Here is a 17,704-nt window from a genome sequence, read left to right on the forward strand (position 1 = left end):
CCTGCTCCTCCCGCCTCTCATCACCACCTGCCGGGTTACATATCCATCTCAGTGCTTGCGGGACTCCCCTTCCACTAGCGTGTGAGAGCACGGACTGCTTTATTTACTGGGGTGTTCTTGGTGCCCAGACAGTGCCTGGCAGCCAGCCAGTCTGTGTGAGAAGAAGGGAGGGATGGATGTACGCCGAATGGACAGGTGGGAGGACAGATGGGCGGGCAGACGGATGGACGGAGGGAAAGGAGGCCAAGGAAGAGACATCGAGGCATGGGAGGAGAAGGCATGATGCAGTCCAGGAGGGCTGGTGGTGTGCCAGGGAGCAGGCACAGGAGGGGACAGGAGAGAGCTTGCTGAACTCAACAGGAAATCGGCCCCGGCAGCCTCCGGAGAAGCAGAGAAAAAGAAAAGGCAGGGACCACATTCTGAGTGCGCTGAGTCCAGGACCGATCGGAAGCAGTGATAAATGATTTCACGGTCAGACGTGTGTACTGTTTCGTCAGAACTCGCGCCTTGCCCCCAGGTTCTGAGGCAGCAGTGGGGTGTGGAGGGCTGTCCCCAGCCACCCAGGCGCTAGGAAGAGTGGACAACAGGCACAGTGTCTCCCGGCCTGGGGCTCCACTGCCTCGGGCAGAATCTGGTCACTCGCTCCTCAGGTCCTGAGGGAAGCAGGAGGAACTAAACCAAAGCTGGTTAAAAACATTTAACACACAGATTCCTAGAGACACCCAGAGCCTAAAGACCTAGAAAAGTCAGGTGAAGACGCAGAATTTCTAGGGACGTAACATCAGGAGGCAAAGACGGAGGCACACTTGTCCTCCAGACACGTTTCTTGACGGCCCTGAGATGATGGTGAGTGGGGAAGGGGCTCTTCCGTGTGAAATGACTGACAGGTGAGTTTTAAAGGAGCTAACCATCGCTTCTCCCCAGAGCAGCCTCAATTCTGGCCACACTTAAGAGATGACACACTTGAGCTTTAAGCGTGACTGTTCTCATTTCCTCTTCCGAGCTTTAGATATTCGGGAACTAGGATCTAGTCAGATTCCAGAAACACAGGTGACAAGCAGCTGACGAGATACTCACTGTGTCAAGGATGAGTTGTTTATTCAACTGAAGCTCAAAATCTTCTTTTAAGAAGCTCACGTCCCCTCCGGTGTAGCCAGCCAGCTCCTGTCAGGGAGGATCCTCAGGTGGTGTGGAGCCCACAGACTGACTGCAGAGTCACTGCAGTCAGCACTACAGGCTGTTGTTCTGTATTTTTAGAAAGGCAACAGACCACGTCTGTGTCCCAGAGGCTGCCTGCTGGTCGTTCGGGACAGCATCAGGGGCCTGGCAGAGACACTGTCACCAAACACAGAGCGACCACAGAGAAGTCGCTGCTTACATGTGCCAGGAAAACACTGGTGACACCGATGTTCATTACAGAGCTTGCTAAGGATGGTGGCTCAGGCGCAGAGAACCTGCCTGCTGATGCAGGAGATGAGGGTTCAATCCCCAGGTTGGGAAAATCCCTTGGAGTAGGAAATGGTAACCTATTCCAGTATTCTTGCCTAGGAAATCCCATGGACAGAGGAGCCTGGAGGGCTACAGTCCATGGGGTCGCAAAGAGTCAGGCACGACTTAGCAAGTGAACAGTAACAGGATGACATGACTTGTTCGGCCCAATCAGTGCTCGGAAAAAGAATATTAGCCCATCTCTCACAATTTCATTTTCATATGAAAATGGGAGAAGGAAAAGGCAGCCCACTCCAGTACTCTTGCCTAGAGAGTCCCGTGGACAGAGGAGCCTGGCGGGCTACTGTCCATTGGGTCGCACAGAGTCGGACACGACTGAAGCGACTTAGCATGCATGTATGCATTGCAGAAGGAATGGTGATCCGCTCCAGTGTTCTTGCCTGGAGAATCCCAGGGACAGAGGAGCCTGGTGGGCTGCCATCTACGGGGTCACACAGGGTCGGACATGACTAAGTGACTTAGCAGCAGCAACAGCATATGAAAACTGGATTCCCAGCTGCTCCTCTGACACTGAGTTCAGGCAGACAGAGGGTCGGAGCCCCCTCCCCAGCCAGCTTCTCCCCGAGGTCACCAGCTGGGCCCTGCCAGTGTCAGGGTCACAACCCCGGGCTTGTGTGCTCATCAAGGATCACCAAGGAAACCAGCCCCACCAAGGCCCGACTGGGCTCCGGTCTGTGAAGTGACACGGCATCCTGGCACCTCATCCCGACTCAGCTCCGTGAAGGCAGAGTCTGAGCGGAGGGAGCAAATCCAGGGCTAGGAACCCTGGGAGGGAGGGACACCCTCGCAAGCCATTCCAGAACGACCTTTACAGCTAAAGGCAGCTGCAAGTATTAACGACGTGACCGCCCCGAGGGACGCCCCAGTCCCCCAGGAGCCTGCGGGGCCACAGGGGAGGGACCGCTCACCTGGTTCACTTTCAACAAAGCACCTCTTTTCGGCAGGATGGAGGAGTTCCGAGAGTCGATGACCATCGAGTGCTGGAAGAGGTAAGGACAGGGTGTTTGTGCTTTAATATGGAATGACACTCCCTGAGCGCTGGCTGCTCACCAAGCTCAGTGCCGAGTGTTCCCTTAGGTGGCTTCACCTTCAGGAAAACCTCCCATTCTGTGTGAGGACCCAACAGAGTCAGGGAGACAGGTCATGTCTGCTGGCTGGGTGACTCCGAGCCCGTCCCCAGCCCTGTTTTCTCAGGGAGCTTGATGCTCTGATGGACGTCAGCTCAGCCTGCTTCCAGCTAAGACACCATGGTGGGCCCTTATTCCCTCCGTTTCCATCACCTCCAATGTTACTTAGGAAAAAAGGACATGAGGCTGTGTCCAGATATTTACAGTGACCGGTCCTAGCCACCGTTCTAGCTGCCCCAACCGTGACGCCACTCAGTCCCTCCTGATGGAGGTAAACGCGATTCTCGCAACGCACACGGCCTGGCTGCACCAGGGCAGGCACACGTCGACGGCAGACGCAGAGCCCTTACTGAGAGAGACGACTTCAGCGAGTGCCCGCTCTCCTTCCGGACGGCGAAGGACGCGACCCTGGAGAGGCAGCCCAGCTCCCGCCAGACGCCCTCCCACTTGACCGTGTGGCTCGTCTTCCAGGTGGGAAACTGCGAGCAAACACAGAGAACCGTCAGCCTTCGTGCTGCGTGGACGCGGCGTCATCCCAGCCCGGGTCGTGGGGTGACGCGTCATTAGATTGTTAGCCGATCAAAAACTAAGATGCTCTGTGAAACGATGGGATGGGAAGAGACCAAGACAAGGCAAGCTGGGAAGGAGGGAGTGGAGGCGGGCGGGGCAGGGCTGGGGGAGAAAGCCAGGGTCGCCATCAGAGGGAAAAACTGTTTGAGCAGCAGGGCTGTGCTCTGAGCCAGGAGACGGGCGTCGCTGGTCTGACGCTGCAGGGAACTTTATAACCACCTGGTTTCTTTTCCATCCGAAAGACCACGGGACACGCACCCCACCTAGTTTGCTGAAGCCAGGCAGGGTGACCCACGTGAGCCACCTCAGCCCCCAGAGAAGAGTAGGGAGACGGGGTCACAAGTCCGTGATGAGTGGAGGTACTGGGTGGGGGGCATGCCACAATAGCTTCCTGGGCCCCTCTCTGGAGATGCTCACCCAGCAGGGCATGCAGGGCCATGAATGTGCAGGAGAGGCAGAAGCAGCGGGTCTGAAGACCGCACGCGAGGAACTACTTTTACAAAGCACGTGCCTCAAGTCTTTCCTCATCAAACTAAAGCCTACACCAGGAGGGGAGGAAGGGGGACAAGCTAGAAAGGAAGGTAAAGAAGAGCAGGGTTCGTTGTAAAATTGAAAAATGGTCAAAGAACAGTAATTCCACGCGATGCATCCCGCCGGAAGGGAACGCGCTATAAACCGATGATGAAAGCATCCGGTAACCTGATGTGACCTTAACTGGCTGTCAGGAGCGATCGATCTGAGCGTTCACGAGGAAGGACAAACAGACGGTGTCCCAGGAAGTCAGGGGCAGGGAAGAGACGCGACAGGGGCAAAGTACCTGCCGCTGTGGGAGTTGGCCACCCTCTCTGGCCCTGGCAACGGGCACTCGGCGAGTGGGGAGGGGCCGCCCGGGAGGCAGCTGGCAGCAGGACAGGCAGCGAGGGTGACCCCAGCGACGGGGCCCCGGCTCCAAGCTTAGCCCACTGTGGATGCGCGCCTGGCCCCGCCCCCTCGGCCGAGCCTGGGGATCAGGTCCCACGTAGGCACACAGAGGGAAGGACGGGAAAGCCACTCACGCTGTACTCTGCTGACACGCCTCGGTCTGTCTCCCGGAGCGAGCTCCAAGGGAACTGTCCCGTGACTTTGTATAAGTTTACGGAGAAACTAGAAGACAAGGGGACAGAGCTTTACACGCTGGGAAGGTGGTTATGCCTGGAGCACCACCTAAATCAACAGACTCACAGCTACGCCTCGGGGCTCATCTGCACGGGGAAATCTACGTGTGTGGTGACGCAACAGAAGCGTTGGCTGATCCTGCAAAGTTTCTCTTCAGAAACGTCCACTACGGCTACCTTAACCCCTAAACCAGGCCACTGAACACAGCGATCCGCTGGGCTTCCTACTTTCTATCGAAGTTTCCAGGCTGTGGTTTGAAGAAGGACAGGCCATACGAAGTCTCTTTTGTTCCATAGGAAAACTGGAAAGTCACCTTTTCTGCCCGGCCTAGAAGATTGGGAAGTTTGAGGCCAAGGACCTGGGAGCAAAAGAGAAACAGCAGAGGTTCTGTAAGTGGGTTCATCCGCGCCACTTCTTTTTAGAGCCCACGTGCAAGGGCTGTGTGTCCTTCCGAGTTACCTCACTCGGCACGACAGCCCACTTGCAAGGGGTGTGTGTCCCCTTCTGAGTTACCTCACTCGGCACGACAGCCCACTTGCAAGGGCTGTGTGTGTCCTTCCGAGTTACCTCACTCGGCACGACAGTCTCTAGATCCACCCACGTTGCTGCAAATGGCATTGTTTCGCTCTGCTTAATGGCTGAGTAATATTCTGTTATATATACACACCTCTCACGGACTTAGGGGACAAACTTAGGGTTACTGGTAGGGAAGGGAGGGGGAGGGAGAGTGAGCGAGTCTGGGATGGACATGTACACACGGCTGTATTTAAAATGGATAACCAATAAGGACCTGCACTCAATGTTTCGCAGCAGTCTGGATGGGAGGAGAGCTTGGGGGAGAATGGATACACGCATGCGTACGGCTGAGTCCCTTTGCTGTCCACCTGAAACCATCACAACACTGTTTATCAGCTACACCCTAATGCAAAATAAAAAGTTTAAGGAAAAAAATGGAATCATACAAAAAAGAAAAACAGTAGGGGTTTAGATGGAAGGAATAACTCTCACAGACACGGAGTAAAGATGTACACGAGGGTCCACCTTTCATCTGTAATTGCTCTTCTTTAAAGCCTGCCTCTGCCGGGGGCACAAGCCTGATGAATGTTAGGGTTAGGCTAATCCTGCTGACTGTGAAGCTCAGAGAAATGGACTCTGTGTACTTGGAGTTCAGGAGAATTTGAAGAAGAAACTATTAATATGAACATGGGTTATCGACACCCCGTTCTCAAACAACCCATCTTCATAACAAAGCGTGTTGTAATCAGCTCTAGGAAGATTAATGAGAACCACAGGACAGCTTACAAATAAAGACTAAAGGTCATGGAAAAGTTCTGGAACTACCATTAGTTTTTAGAGCATAGTTCACAACTGGGGACTTCCTGGTGACTGGGACTCCACACTTGCCATGCGGGGGCCTGGTCAGGGAAGCAGATCCCTCACGCCACAGCCGAGACCAGAACAGGCAAATAAAGAAACATTTTTTAAAAAATTAGAACTTCACTATGGCAAGTCCCACCCTCAGGAAGGGAAAGCCCGTGTCTTACCATACTGCCTTCGTTGTTCCCGACCATGGTGTTGTAACTGCCCGTTAGCCTCCTTAACTCAGTTACTTCAAAGGTAACATCTAACCCGTTGGGAAGTGCATCATCACCTAGTAAGCGCGAAAGATGAAACAGTTAAGGCAGCGTGGGTGTGCAGCTTTATTTTCAGTCCCGCTGAGATAAATGGCAGGATGCAAACTGAGCCTCCGCTGACTTTATAGCCTCCTTCGGAACACACACACCGTGGTCTAAAGCCCAGGAACGTGCGTGAAAACCCCATCACATCCCGACACACGGCTCTGGTTTCCGTGGTGGAAGACCGCGAGGTCTTTCAGCTGCTGCTGAAAGGAGTCATAAGCAGCAGCAGCAGCATTATGTAAACACACATCATTTGCATTACTTCCTTACGGTACTTGTTCCCCCACAAATGAGCTCCTTAAAAATGCCGGGGGCCTCAGTTCAATGGACGTTAAAACGTGGAATTCGAGTGAGAGGGGCTCGAGTAACCCTGACGGAGAAGCAAGAGCTGGAGCCGGATGTAGGACGTGGATGGTTCTGTCCTTCCCAAGCTGGTGGCATGGGCCTGAGTTCAGTAGAGCTGCCCCTCACCCATCGAGGGTCCTGCAGGGCAGGGCCCTGAGCGCCAGAAAGGCCGAGGTTGATCCTGCAGCCCTGGCTGGACACCCACGGCCTCTGGGAGCTGTCAGACCCACGGACACCCAGGCAGGGGCTCCCGAACTCTCAGATTCAGCTGGTCCAGGCTGGAGCCTTGGCGCCACTTTTTTTTTTAATTAGCAGAATTTATTGTTTAGAGGAGCGGTTTTAGGTTTATAGAAAAACTGAGCAGAAAGTACAGAGAGTTCCCATAAGCCCCCTCTACACACACCCCCTCCCCCCATTCACATGCTGCACTGGTGGCCATGTTTGTTACAACTGATGAACCAACAGAGAGATGTTCCTGTTAACTCAAGTGTGGCCTGCGCTAAGGTTCACTTTGGGCACTGCACATTCTAGACATCTGACAAATGGATGATGTCCACATTCTTTCTTAAAAGCTCCTGGGTAGTTCTAAAGGCAGCCAGGGTGGAGAACCACAGACAGGAGTGAACCAGCTGACCACATACACATCACATTCACAAAAGACAGGAGAGCGCTAAATCTAAACGTCACCCCAGGACTCGCCACCAGTAAGCACTCCGGAGCACTGGCAAGGGCCACTGTCGCACCCTGTCCCGCTAGGGGAGAGAGACCACGGGCCTCTGTTAGTCACAGATGACTCTGTATTCCAGGTAATAGAAACGTCTTTCATTTACACAGCATTTTATATTTTTGCAAGCACTTTCATATACTGTTTCATTTTCATCTTCTCAAAATTATCTTTCACTCAATCCTGAAGAGTTCACTTGTTCTCTGATTCATTCCAAGTATGTATTTTTCGGGGGACATCGGAACGGAGTGAACCGCCACACACGGAGTCCTTCACAACCCGTCTCCTGATCCTTCTCCTGCCTCGTCTTGCTTCACTCATCCCCATGACTGCCTTCTGGCTCTGGAGCCCTGGCGTCCACCCAATGACCCTTTCTCTCTGGCCACAGGGCCTATTCTCTCTCCCTAGAACATTCCTCATCAGCCCTGCTCCCCAAACGCACTCATGCGCATCTTTTAGGTCTCAGCATCTGTGTCACCTCGTCCAGGAAGTCTTCTCTGATCCACTTTGCTGACCGAGAGGAGGTCTCCTCCTCCAGGGCCTCGCCCCCATACAGCACAACCTATCAGCTGAACTGTCCTCACTTCTCTGTCTGTCCCCAACCCTCTTCCACTTGACCAGAAGCTTCTTTGGAAAGATACCATGTCTTATCTGCCACGGGCTCTTCCTACGGCATGGACTCATTAACCAAAGAATAAACACCAAGGTAAGACAGCTGCCCAATATCATAGCAATTGAGAAAGTGAACAGACGCTCAAAAGTGAAATCTGACTCCCACTTGCCTCCTCTTCTTAACACATATTTAGGTGGAATCTGCCAAGAGCTTATCCAGACACCCGCTGGGGTGGGCTATCCCGAAAAAGCCCGGCTCTCTCCTTCTCAGAACCCTGGTCCCATCAGCAAGCAGCATCTTCAAAGTTACCTGACCTCCCTCAGCCTGACTTGAAGACCCAGTGAATTCCTTGAGAACGCACGTGCTCTCTGCCTGGACACGTAAATAGCGTCCGTGATCCTAGGGGAACATATCCTAGGTGAAATCAGAGAGAAGCTGCAACCAGGATGCCTACCCTGACACGTATCGATCAAAACATCCACTTGTCTGAATATTCCTAGACGCAGCAACTTTTCACGGGCTTCGTGAGATTTCCTCATAACCTGTAAGAGAGAAAAACAGAAACTGTATTCCTCTAAGATACAGAGACATACACGGTGGCTGTGAGACCAAGCTGGCGGCTTAGCATTCGTGCAAAGTTGATGATTCCCTGAGAAGAATATTAATCTTTAAAAAAAAATACTATATTTTTAAAAGCGGGAATGGCTGAACACTGCTTAAGAGATCACATGCAATGGGGGCTGGAGCCAGCCAGACGTGGTCACGAGGAAGCTGCTGGCGACTCTGCCAGGCGCCTAAGTGTGGTTCCGAGAGCAGACACAAGAAAGCCACAGAGGAGAGGATGGTGCAAGCCGGGAAAGATGCGGGGCATAAACAAGTAAGGGCCCGAGGAGTCGGCAGGGGTGGGTGGCAGGGAAGAGCCCAGCCCCCATGGTCATGGAGGGCCCTGAAGGGAAAGTGCGCTGAGCACCAGGGGGGTGCAGGAAGGGTCAAGACCCCCCACCAGCAGCTCTGCAGCAAAGCTGGGATGGCTGCAAGGGACACGGGGATGGGCGGCCCTGGGCAGGACGGGGAAACACCTCTTCTCTGGGGTCAGGGTGGACGCGAGAGCATGTCAGTTTGTGGGGGGGCTTCTGGGAATGGAGGGGGTTCAGCCCCCTTCCCGGGAGGAGGCGAGCTCATCAGTGGGGGCGGGATACCCGGTGGTGCGAGCAGAGGTCCACGGGGTCTCCAGAAGGGATGGGAAAAAGGCCACACAGAGGGGAATACTTGCCTCAATAAGGTTTTTAGCCTTAAAAACATCTCTAATTTCATACATGATGATGTCGTCCTTAGTCCTTCCAAGTCCATCGAAATGCACATGTTGAACCACCACCTGGACGTGATAAGGGGACACAAGACTGTTGAGGACAAGACGCGGCAAAAGATCAGACGCCAAGGCCAAAGACAAATGCCTAAAGTTACTTTCAAAGACTTTCTTTTTTTAATTTAATGAGCCACGTTTCTTAACTCCATGCCTTTTCAAAACAACTGGTCCCTTGAACTGACTAGTGAACTAGACTTACAAGCTCCCTGCAGCCAGATGACCAAGGGCCAGGTCAGTCCTAAAGCCAGGCAGGGTGCAGAGATCCTCTGGACCCCCTTCCCCACATGCTCCCTGGGGCACTGGCCTCTGGATGATGCCGACTGTGACCTGGTTTAATAACTGAGTATTTTGCAGGAGATCCTGTGTGGATCTCAATATGGCATGATAAACACCAGCTCAGAGCCTTTCCCTTGTCTATAAAGACTTACTTCATTCATTCATTCAATGAAAATGCACTGATTACCTATGAACCAAGTATCATACTGAACACTGAGAATATATCAGCAACCAAAACTTAAAAATTTCTGACTCTATGGAGGTTATATTCTAAAAGGGAGAGAAACAGGCAATGTACATAGTAGAGTAGATGGTAGTGAGTAACAGAGAAAAATCAAGCAGGCATAACGGGGAGTGCTAGGGCCTGCATGACTTATAGGTGATCAGAACACTATACTACAATCGTAATCAAAGAACTAATCAAAGGGAGGAAGGCGAGAGGGAGGTTCAAGAGGGCAGCGACATATGTTCACCTATGGCTGATTCAGGTCGATGTATGGCAGAAACCAACACAACAGGGTAAAGCAATTATCCTCCAATTAAAACTAAGTAAATTTAAAATAGAAAAAGAACTAATTAAAATGTGTTTACGTTTCTCTATTTAATTTCAAAGGCAACAAAGTTTAGAAAAAGTTTCATTCAAGACCCAAAGTCTTTTCTGGGAGGAGGGAACACAGTTTAAATTTTAACACCACTTGAGTTTCTCTTTGAAATACTTTTGGGTTTTTTTTCTAACAGAAATACAAAAATGGGTTTGTTTACCCTTCCCACACAAAGAATCACCAAGAAAAAACTGTTCCTCTAAAACCAGAAGCTATTTCTTTCAGCGTCCAGTCTTTCTAAAATGTAGCTGGCTGCAAACTCTTCTTTGATTAAGGTGTCAACAAGATTAACCCGTCTGTTTTCCCAGCGGTTTGTGGAAGCGAGTGCTTCTAGCAACAACAGTATGGAGCCCTCACCCTCCACGGGATACGTACATCCTTGTTCTCAAGAATTTCCTGCTTAGCTTCAGGTTCAACTTCAACAAATTCAGCTTCTTCTCCTAATGCTCCGAAATCAGGTCCACTGGCTGGAAGAGGCTCCAAACTCTGAAAGGGAGTGGGGGGAACCACAGATAAATGAACTTCCATTAAAAAGCCAAATCTTTTCGTTTTCGTCTTCAGATGGCGCTCCAGAAAACTCAGGACCACAGCCCCTTCTAGTGCTGGTGGCAGTGGGGTGGGGAGCACAGAGAATGGGAGCAGCTGTCGACTTGCGAGCCTTCGGCTGACAGTGACCCTTCGGGGTCCAGAGTATTGTTATTACAGAAAACAAAGGTGAAAATTAATCAACAAAAGGATCAGGCGCAAACTACAATGACTGTTCCAAGAACTTAGCTCTGTACACCTGAGACCCATGTGAAAACAAAAAAAAAAAAATTGCTTTCCTGTTATAGAAAGCGTCCTCATTTTTTTAAATCAAAACTAGATACAATCTAGGATAGTTACATTAACACACCAAATTATTTAAAGATACTTCTTCGGACTCTGATAAGATTTGTTTTGGTTCAGAAAGTCTCACTTACACACTGAGGGGAGCAGCATATGCCAGAAAGCAGTCCTTCAGTCTGAAGTGACATTACCTCCAAAGCGTTCAAGCATCTTCTGAGGAAGGATTCTACAGTAATAATTATGGAGATATGATAATAGTATGCAAAACAATGCACATATAATATGGTATATTTATTACATACATAATTGCTTCAGTCCACGGGGTCACATGGTAAAGCCGAGCCAATACATTGCTGGAGACCCGGGTTCAATCCCTGGGTAGGGAAGATCTGGAGAAGGCAATGGCAACCCACTCCAGGACTCTTGCCTGGAAAATCCCATGGATGGTGGAGCCTGGTGGACTACAGTCCATGGGGTCGCAAAGAGTCGGACACGACTGAGCGACTTCACTTCACGGGGTCACAAAGAATCAGACACGACTGAACAACGTGACTCCCAGACGCTCGAGTGGCACCAGGTGGGTGCACACACAGGCAGCTCTGGGAGCACCATGGTACCCGTAGCCGGCTGCTTCCTCCCGCCACCAGCTCTCTCCAGAGAGAAGCACTTCTGAAGCGCGCGGGCGTGTCTGCCGCCTGCGGACCGTGCAGCAAGGCGGGCTCCGGGCCGTTCTCGCCTTTTCCCTGGAATGTTCAGTGGCCTGTCAGCACACCCTTCATCATGGCGCTGGTCCTCTGGAAAGGAACTGCCTGACAGTACCATGGCCGATTTCCCATCCTGGCCCTAAAAAGCGCCCCCAGGGACGCAGTGCAGCGGACTCCTCAGCGGGGCGCGGAGGAGCTCCACTACGCAGCCCCTTCCACCACTCCAGACTCGACCCGACCACACGCAGCCCTCGCCCTCCTGTCTGGGCGCCCCCGGTCCTCTCCGCCCAGGATAACCAGCCTCCTCCCCAGAGGTGAGCTGAAGAACCACCCTCGGCGTTATCTCCTCTGTGAGCCGTCCCTGCTTCTTCAGCGAGAATCCGGCCCTCCTTCACAGGGATACCCCTCGGCCGAAGTTTACGACCTTGGCAAGTACTCCTTTCTATTTTTACCTGCCCGGCTATATCAGAAATACGCATTTATGGAATGGGTTAGTGAATTATTTTTTTTCTTTTGTTCTCAAGTTTAATAAATATCTGAGTGCCTACTGTCTGCTTAAGAGCAGGGAAGGCAGCCGTGAATAAGACAGACTGGGTCCTTCCCCCGGGGGTTGACATGGATTATTTACATGAGTAAAAAGGGAAGATGATGTTGGGCAAAGAAATAGAATTTATTTCACATAATTATCCTTTCACTTCTGTTGTGTAAATATTTAAAACAGGGGATCATTACTGTATTTCTCAAACATGCGAACAAATCAAAATAGTAACTTTTTAATTTTTTTTAATGTGGACCATTTTTAAAGTCTTTATTGAGTCTGTTATCATATTGCTTCTGGTTTATGTTTGTTGGTTTTTTGGCCACAAGGCATGTGGGATCTTAGCTTTCTGACCAGGGATCAGACAAACACCTCCTGCATTGGAAGGCGAAGTCTTAACCACTGGACTGCCAGGGAAGTCCCTAAAATAGTAACTTTTTAATGCAACCTTTCATGAACATGCTTCTGTATTTACGTTTGCTAAGTCCCTTCAGTCGTGTCCAACTCTGTGCGACCCCATAGACGGCAGCCCACCAGGCTCCCCTGTCCCTGGGATTTTACATAGTGCTAAAAAGTGTATTACAGATGAGTAAATCCTATATGCAGAGTATATACTATGGTTAGGAACATACACACATATTCATTGTTCTAAATCCGAATGCTTGACAAACAGATTTTTGTCTGGACATAAAGTTCATGTGCTATTGTGCTAAAAAAAATTCCCTTGTGGTTCCTAAAATCTCGAAGCACAGAACATATTTCACCAAAGACTTGTCACACCCATTTGTAGTCTTAAATCCGAAATTTACACTTTAAGTTCAACAGATGGTGTCTTTACAGTCTCACCAATTGCACCAAAGCTTGATGTCCTAGATTAACTGCTTCACCAGTAGAGATTCATTCATTCACCAAATATCCATTCACTACGTGACAAGCACTTGCAAGAGTCTCACCTTCACAGAATTTACATTGCAGTGCCTGGCTAAGTAGTCAGTGAAATGAATTAAAATAAATATTTGGATCCAGCCTCTAAGCTTTAAGCAGATGTCTACTGTGAGTCGACAAACTTTACCGAGCACCACATGCCAAGCACTGGGCAGGCAGTGCTAACAGAAGAAACAGGACATGAAATAAATTTAATGAGTTATGAACACCATCTTTAAAGTGATATAGACTAGAATAAGACAGAAAATACCAGAAAAACAAAAAGATGATAAATACTGTTTCAGAAAACTTTTTTATTCCAATTTTTTTTTTAATTTTTTGGTCTTGCCACGAAATGTTTGGGATCCTAGCTCCCCAACCTGGGATTGAACCTTTCCTGCACCCCCCGCCCCACAGTGGAAACAGCATCCCAACCACTGGACCGCCAGGGAAGTCCTGATTCAGAAAACTTTTGTTTCACATATGCATGAGGGTACTAGATAGCAAATATGGGAAGTTTTCTTACTGTGAGTTCTGACCAAAAAATTCAAACACTAGCTAGTGAAGTTAAAGAACTGAAATTACTTTTTGTCAATATATTCAACAAAGGAGTGGCAGTTTCCGTGTCAAAGGAGCTCGATAAAAGCAAAGTCTTTTTGTTCCTGTACTCTGAGCACCTAGAACAGTGCCAGGCAGCACACAGCTGACCATCGGTAAACAACTTTGCCAAGATGCTACAAGGGATCCAAGGCAAATAAGATGTGGTTCATATTGTCATCTAGAAACTAAGAATCTAAAAGGTTAAGTGAAAAATGCAGAGCTAAAACAGAGCACCAGAATAGAAATGTCAATCAAGGAGGTTGGTAGCACATCCAAAATGAGGAACGGACGGGAGACAAGGTTTGTGCAGAAAATGATTTGAACTGAGTTCTAAAAAACCATGGGCTTCCTTTGTGGCTCAGCTGGTAAAGAATCCACCTGCAATGCGGGAGACCTGGGTTCGATCCCTGGGTTGGGACGATCCCCTGGAGAAGGGAAAGGCTCCCCACTCCAGTATTCTGGCCTGGAGAATTCCATGGACTGTATAGTCCACGGGGTCGCAAAGAGTCGGACACGAATGAGGAACCTTCACTTCACTTCTAAGAGACTGGCCCGTTTCGCCAGCTATTGCGAGTGATGAGAGAGAGGAGCTACGCCCACCAGCACGGTCCAAATAGTGTTTTATTTGAAGGAAATATCTGGCAAAGGGAGGTTAAGTTCAATTCCGGACACCATGCTGAGACATCTGTGCTAAATTCAGGAAAACTCCTGAAAACTTCTGAGCAGCGCAGCTATCTACGCTGCAGAAAAAGTTGTGCTGTGGGCTGGGACTCAGGAACATGCAGATGGTTCCCAACATTCAGTTTCAGAACATTCTGAGGCTTGAACAGTAAGGCCTTGGACATATATTCTTTCTCTGGGCCTCAGTTAAGATTGCGATAAAGGAGAGCAGCTGGGCAGTCTGCCTACCGCACCGCAGGCAAGCAAGTGCATTTACATGCATTCTGTTTCAATTCTCCCAAGGGCCCAGTGAGTGGACACTATTACTGCCTCCACTCAGCCGGGTTTCCTCTTTGCGCGGCGGTAACCAGGAGACATGAGGACTCCTGAGCCTGGGTTGGAAGACTTCAGAAGATGCTTCCTGCTCTAGGAAAGCCTCACAAGACCCCAGCAGCAGCTGAGCGGGAGAGACTGGAAAAAGCAAAAAAGCAGAGACATTACTTTGCCAACAGAGATCCATCTAGTCAAAGCTCTGGTTTTTCCAGTGGTCATGGATGGATGTGAGAGTTGGACTATAAAGAAAGCTGAGCGCCGAAGAATTGATGCTTTTGAACTGTGGTGTTGGAGAAGACTCTTGAGAGTCCCTTGAACTGCAAGGAGATCCAACCAGTCCGTCCTAAAGGAAATCGGTACTGAATATTCTTTGGAAGGACTGATGCTATAGCTGAAACTCCAATACTTTGGCCACCTGATGCGGGCCACCTGATGCGAAGAAACCAACTCATTGGAAAAGATCCTGATGCTGGGAAAGATTGAAGGAGGGAGGAGAAGGGACGACAGAAGATGAGATGGTTGGGGGACATCACCGACTCAATGGACATGAGTCTGAGCTAACTCCGGGAGTCGGTGATGGACAGGGAGGCCTGGGATGCTGCAGTCCACGGGGTCGCAAAGAGTCGGACACGACCGAGCAACTGAACTGAAGGAACTCAGACGCCCGAAACCGCTGAGGGCAGAAAAAATTTATTCCTCCGCTGCAAGACATCGCGGAAAGCCTGCTGGCCCTTTCTAGGCCCCACTGCTAAGTGACCTTGGGCAAGTCAGGTCTCTCCCCTGGGTATCGGTTTTCCAGTTCGGAAGCCTGCCGTAGCGGGTGGAGGCATCTTTGCGGCCTCCTCCACCCGGCCCGCGGCGGCGCAGCGCTGGGGCTCCCCCCACCCCCACCCCGGCACCGTTCCCCGAAGGCTAGCGGGCCCCGCCGCCCTCTTTTTACCCGGGCAGCCCCGGGCGCAGCCGCGAGAGCGTCTCCCCGCGGCGCCCGCCCCGAGGTCACGCAGCCCGCGCGGGTCGCTGGGCCTCTTACCCGGGCGTGCACCGTCCCCATGGCTCCCTCTCTGGCCGCCGCCTCCCAGAGCAGTCCCGGCCGGACGAAGGCTCGGCGGGTGAGGACAGAGGGCGGGGCTCCGGTGACCGAGCTCCGGGTTAAGGCAACACCCACAAGCCCCTAGACGCTGCGGACTGGGGGCGGCCATGATGTCCCGCCTTCGCCCCGCCCCTTGGCTCACGATGCTTCCGCTCATTGGCTCATAGGCGTCCGTGACCCGGATGTACACGCGAACGCCCGGAAGCCCTGAGACCCAGAGACGGCCCCAGCACCGCGCGTTCGTTGGCGTTCAGAGGAGCTGGCGGCGAGTGGACGGCGGGTCTCCGTGGTTGTCTAGTGGGGGTAGGCGCCCCGGAGTTGCCCCTGGGGTACAGTACGCCAGCTGGTGAGCGCGTCGGGCCTCATGTCTTTCCCTTAAACCTCGTGTTTAGTTCAGTTCAGCCGCTGAGTCATGTCAGACTCTTTGCGACCCCATGGACTGCAGCACGCCAGGCCTCCCTGTCCATCGCCACCTCCTCGGAGTTTGCTCAAACTCGTGTCAATGTCCTTGACTCCGCGGTGCCTCTCTGGTCCCCGCACTTTGGCGAAGCGCCGCGGCTCTCCACGCCTGGCTGCGGCTGTGGCCTCCCCCGCCCCTGCCTGCGGAGCCTCACAAATCCGGATTGGCGCCCTGCACCTCTTCCGCTGGCCACATGGACCCTTCAGGTCTCTGAAGCTCCCAGGGCTAAGGCTCCTCGTTGACAGAATGAAGGTGACGTCTTACCTGCTTAGCAGGGATGGATTACAAGGCTTTTGCACGACAGTATAAAAAGCGCCGGGCACAGGGCTGGGCACTGAGTGAGCAGCTAGTCAATGGCCCCTATTCTTTCAACTGCAGTAAATGTCAAGAGTGTTAACCAGGGTTGACGTGGGGACTATTCACATTGAAAAACAAGACAGCTCTGGTGTTACTGAGTCTAAGCTCGCTCTGATCCTGGTAGGATAGGCAGTGAATCTGGGGAGAGGAGGAAATGAGGCCAGGAGTCTGACTTTATTTGGAAAGCTGGCTGACTGAGAAGAGGGCAGACTGATGTCTCAAAGTAACCCATCTTGTAGGGGTCTGGATGCCAGGTTCTTTTATGGATCTGAGATGGGGGAGGGATGAGGAGACAAAGTAAAGTAAAGGCCTTTAATCTTGGAAATACTCTTTTAGAATGCCAAGTCTCAGGCAGAGAGATGTGTTAACTTCTTTCTTCCTGCCTTCTCCAGGTGGACAGGGTTATGCACAAAGGCACTTTAGCTTAACAGGCAGAGGGGCAGAATTCTCTGAGGCAGGGCATTATGTATGATTGTAATAACGAAAGCAACAGAAAGCAAGTGGAACAGTTTCAAGGTGGAGTCAGAATTGACTTCTCCCTGCAACATGGGGCTTTATTTTGGTGGTGGAAACAGCTTCCTGTCTCAAATGACGGCATGTAATAAGTAATAGCACATGGTGATAAATGCAGTGAGATAAACAAGAGAAGGGTTTTCAGTATCATGTGGTCTCACGTTTCCACCCCTTCCCAGAGACTCTGACACCCTTTCCCATTTAAGTAGCAGTACCTTAATTCTCTTGCCTTCCTGGGGTAAATATTAAGTCCACGTTCCCCTTCTTGCCTGGGAAGAAACAAGACATTAGCTCCTCCTAGGCGCCCCTTCCCACACTGCATTCCTTGCCAGTTGACCTAGTTATCTGTTTGAGCTGGACTAGTGCCTGGAGGCACGGCCCAGTCCTTCGCTCCACGAGCCCAGAGGCTGCACAGTGCCTGGCGTGGTGTAGCGACTCAGTTAATATTTCCCGAATTAACTGCTCTCCCACCGTAGGCTACAGCAGACAGAAAGACACTGCTTATATTAAAAATGCACATTCCTGGGCCTCAGCCCTGATCTACTGAACCAACCCCCGGAAAGTAGAACCTGGAGATGTGAGTTTTTTAAAGTGGGCTACATAATTCTTTTAGCCATTATGTTTAAGAACCCCACAGTAAAGAATCTGCCTGCAGTGCAGGTTCCGTCCCTGGGTGAGGAAGATCCCCTGCAGAAGGAAATGCCAACCCACTGCAGTATTCTTGCCTGGGA

The 17,704-nt window shown here is 51.1% G+C and overlaps 1 protein-coding gene across 1 annotated transcript in view; it reads right to left on the bottom strand.

Annotated features, from left to right (window-relative positions):
• The window catches only part of SAMM50 (SAMM50 sorting and assembly machinery component), a 30,671-nt gene extending 14,929 nt beyond the window's left edge, over positions 1-15,742 (bottom strand). Inside the window, exons 1-10 of the mRNA XM_070371469.1 lie at positions 15,584-15,742; positions 10,342-10,452; positions 8,996-9,097; positions 8,177-8,264; positions 5,906-6,012; positions 4,589-4,719; positions 4,262-4,349; positions 2,987-3,115; positions 2,418-2,489; positions 1,078-1,164 (exon numbers count right to left, since the gene is read on the bottom strand). Coding sequence (XP_070227570.1) covers positions 1,078-1,164; positions 2,418-2,489; positions 2,987-3,115; positions 4,262-4,349; positions 4,589-4,719; positions 5,906-6,012; positions 8,177-8,264; positions 8,996-9,097; positions 10,342-10,452; positions 15,584-15,604 — 936 coding nt within the window. The 5' untranslated portion in view covers positions 15,605-15,742. The remainder of the gene's footprint in view (positions 1-1,077; positions 1,165-2,417; positions 2,490-2,986; positions 3,116-4,261; positions 4,350-4,588; positions 4,720-5,905; positions 6,013-8,176; positions 8,265-8,995; positions 9,098-10,341; positions 10,453-15,583) is intronic.
• Positions 15,743-17,704: the final 1,962 nt, after the last annotated feature.

The sequence above is a fragment of the Bos mutus genome, chromosome 5, assembly GCF_027580195.1.
Source record: "Bos mutus isolate GX-2022 chromosome 5, NWIPB_WYAK_1.1, whole genome shotgun sequence".
Classification (NCBI taxonomy): domain Eukaryota; kingdom Metazoa; phylum Chordata; class Mammalia; order Artiodactyla; family Bovidae; genus Bos; species Bos mutus.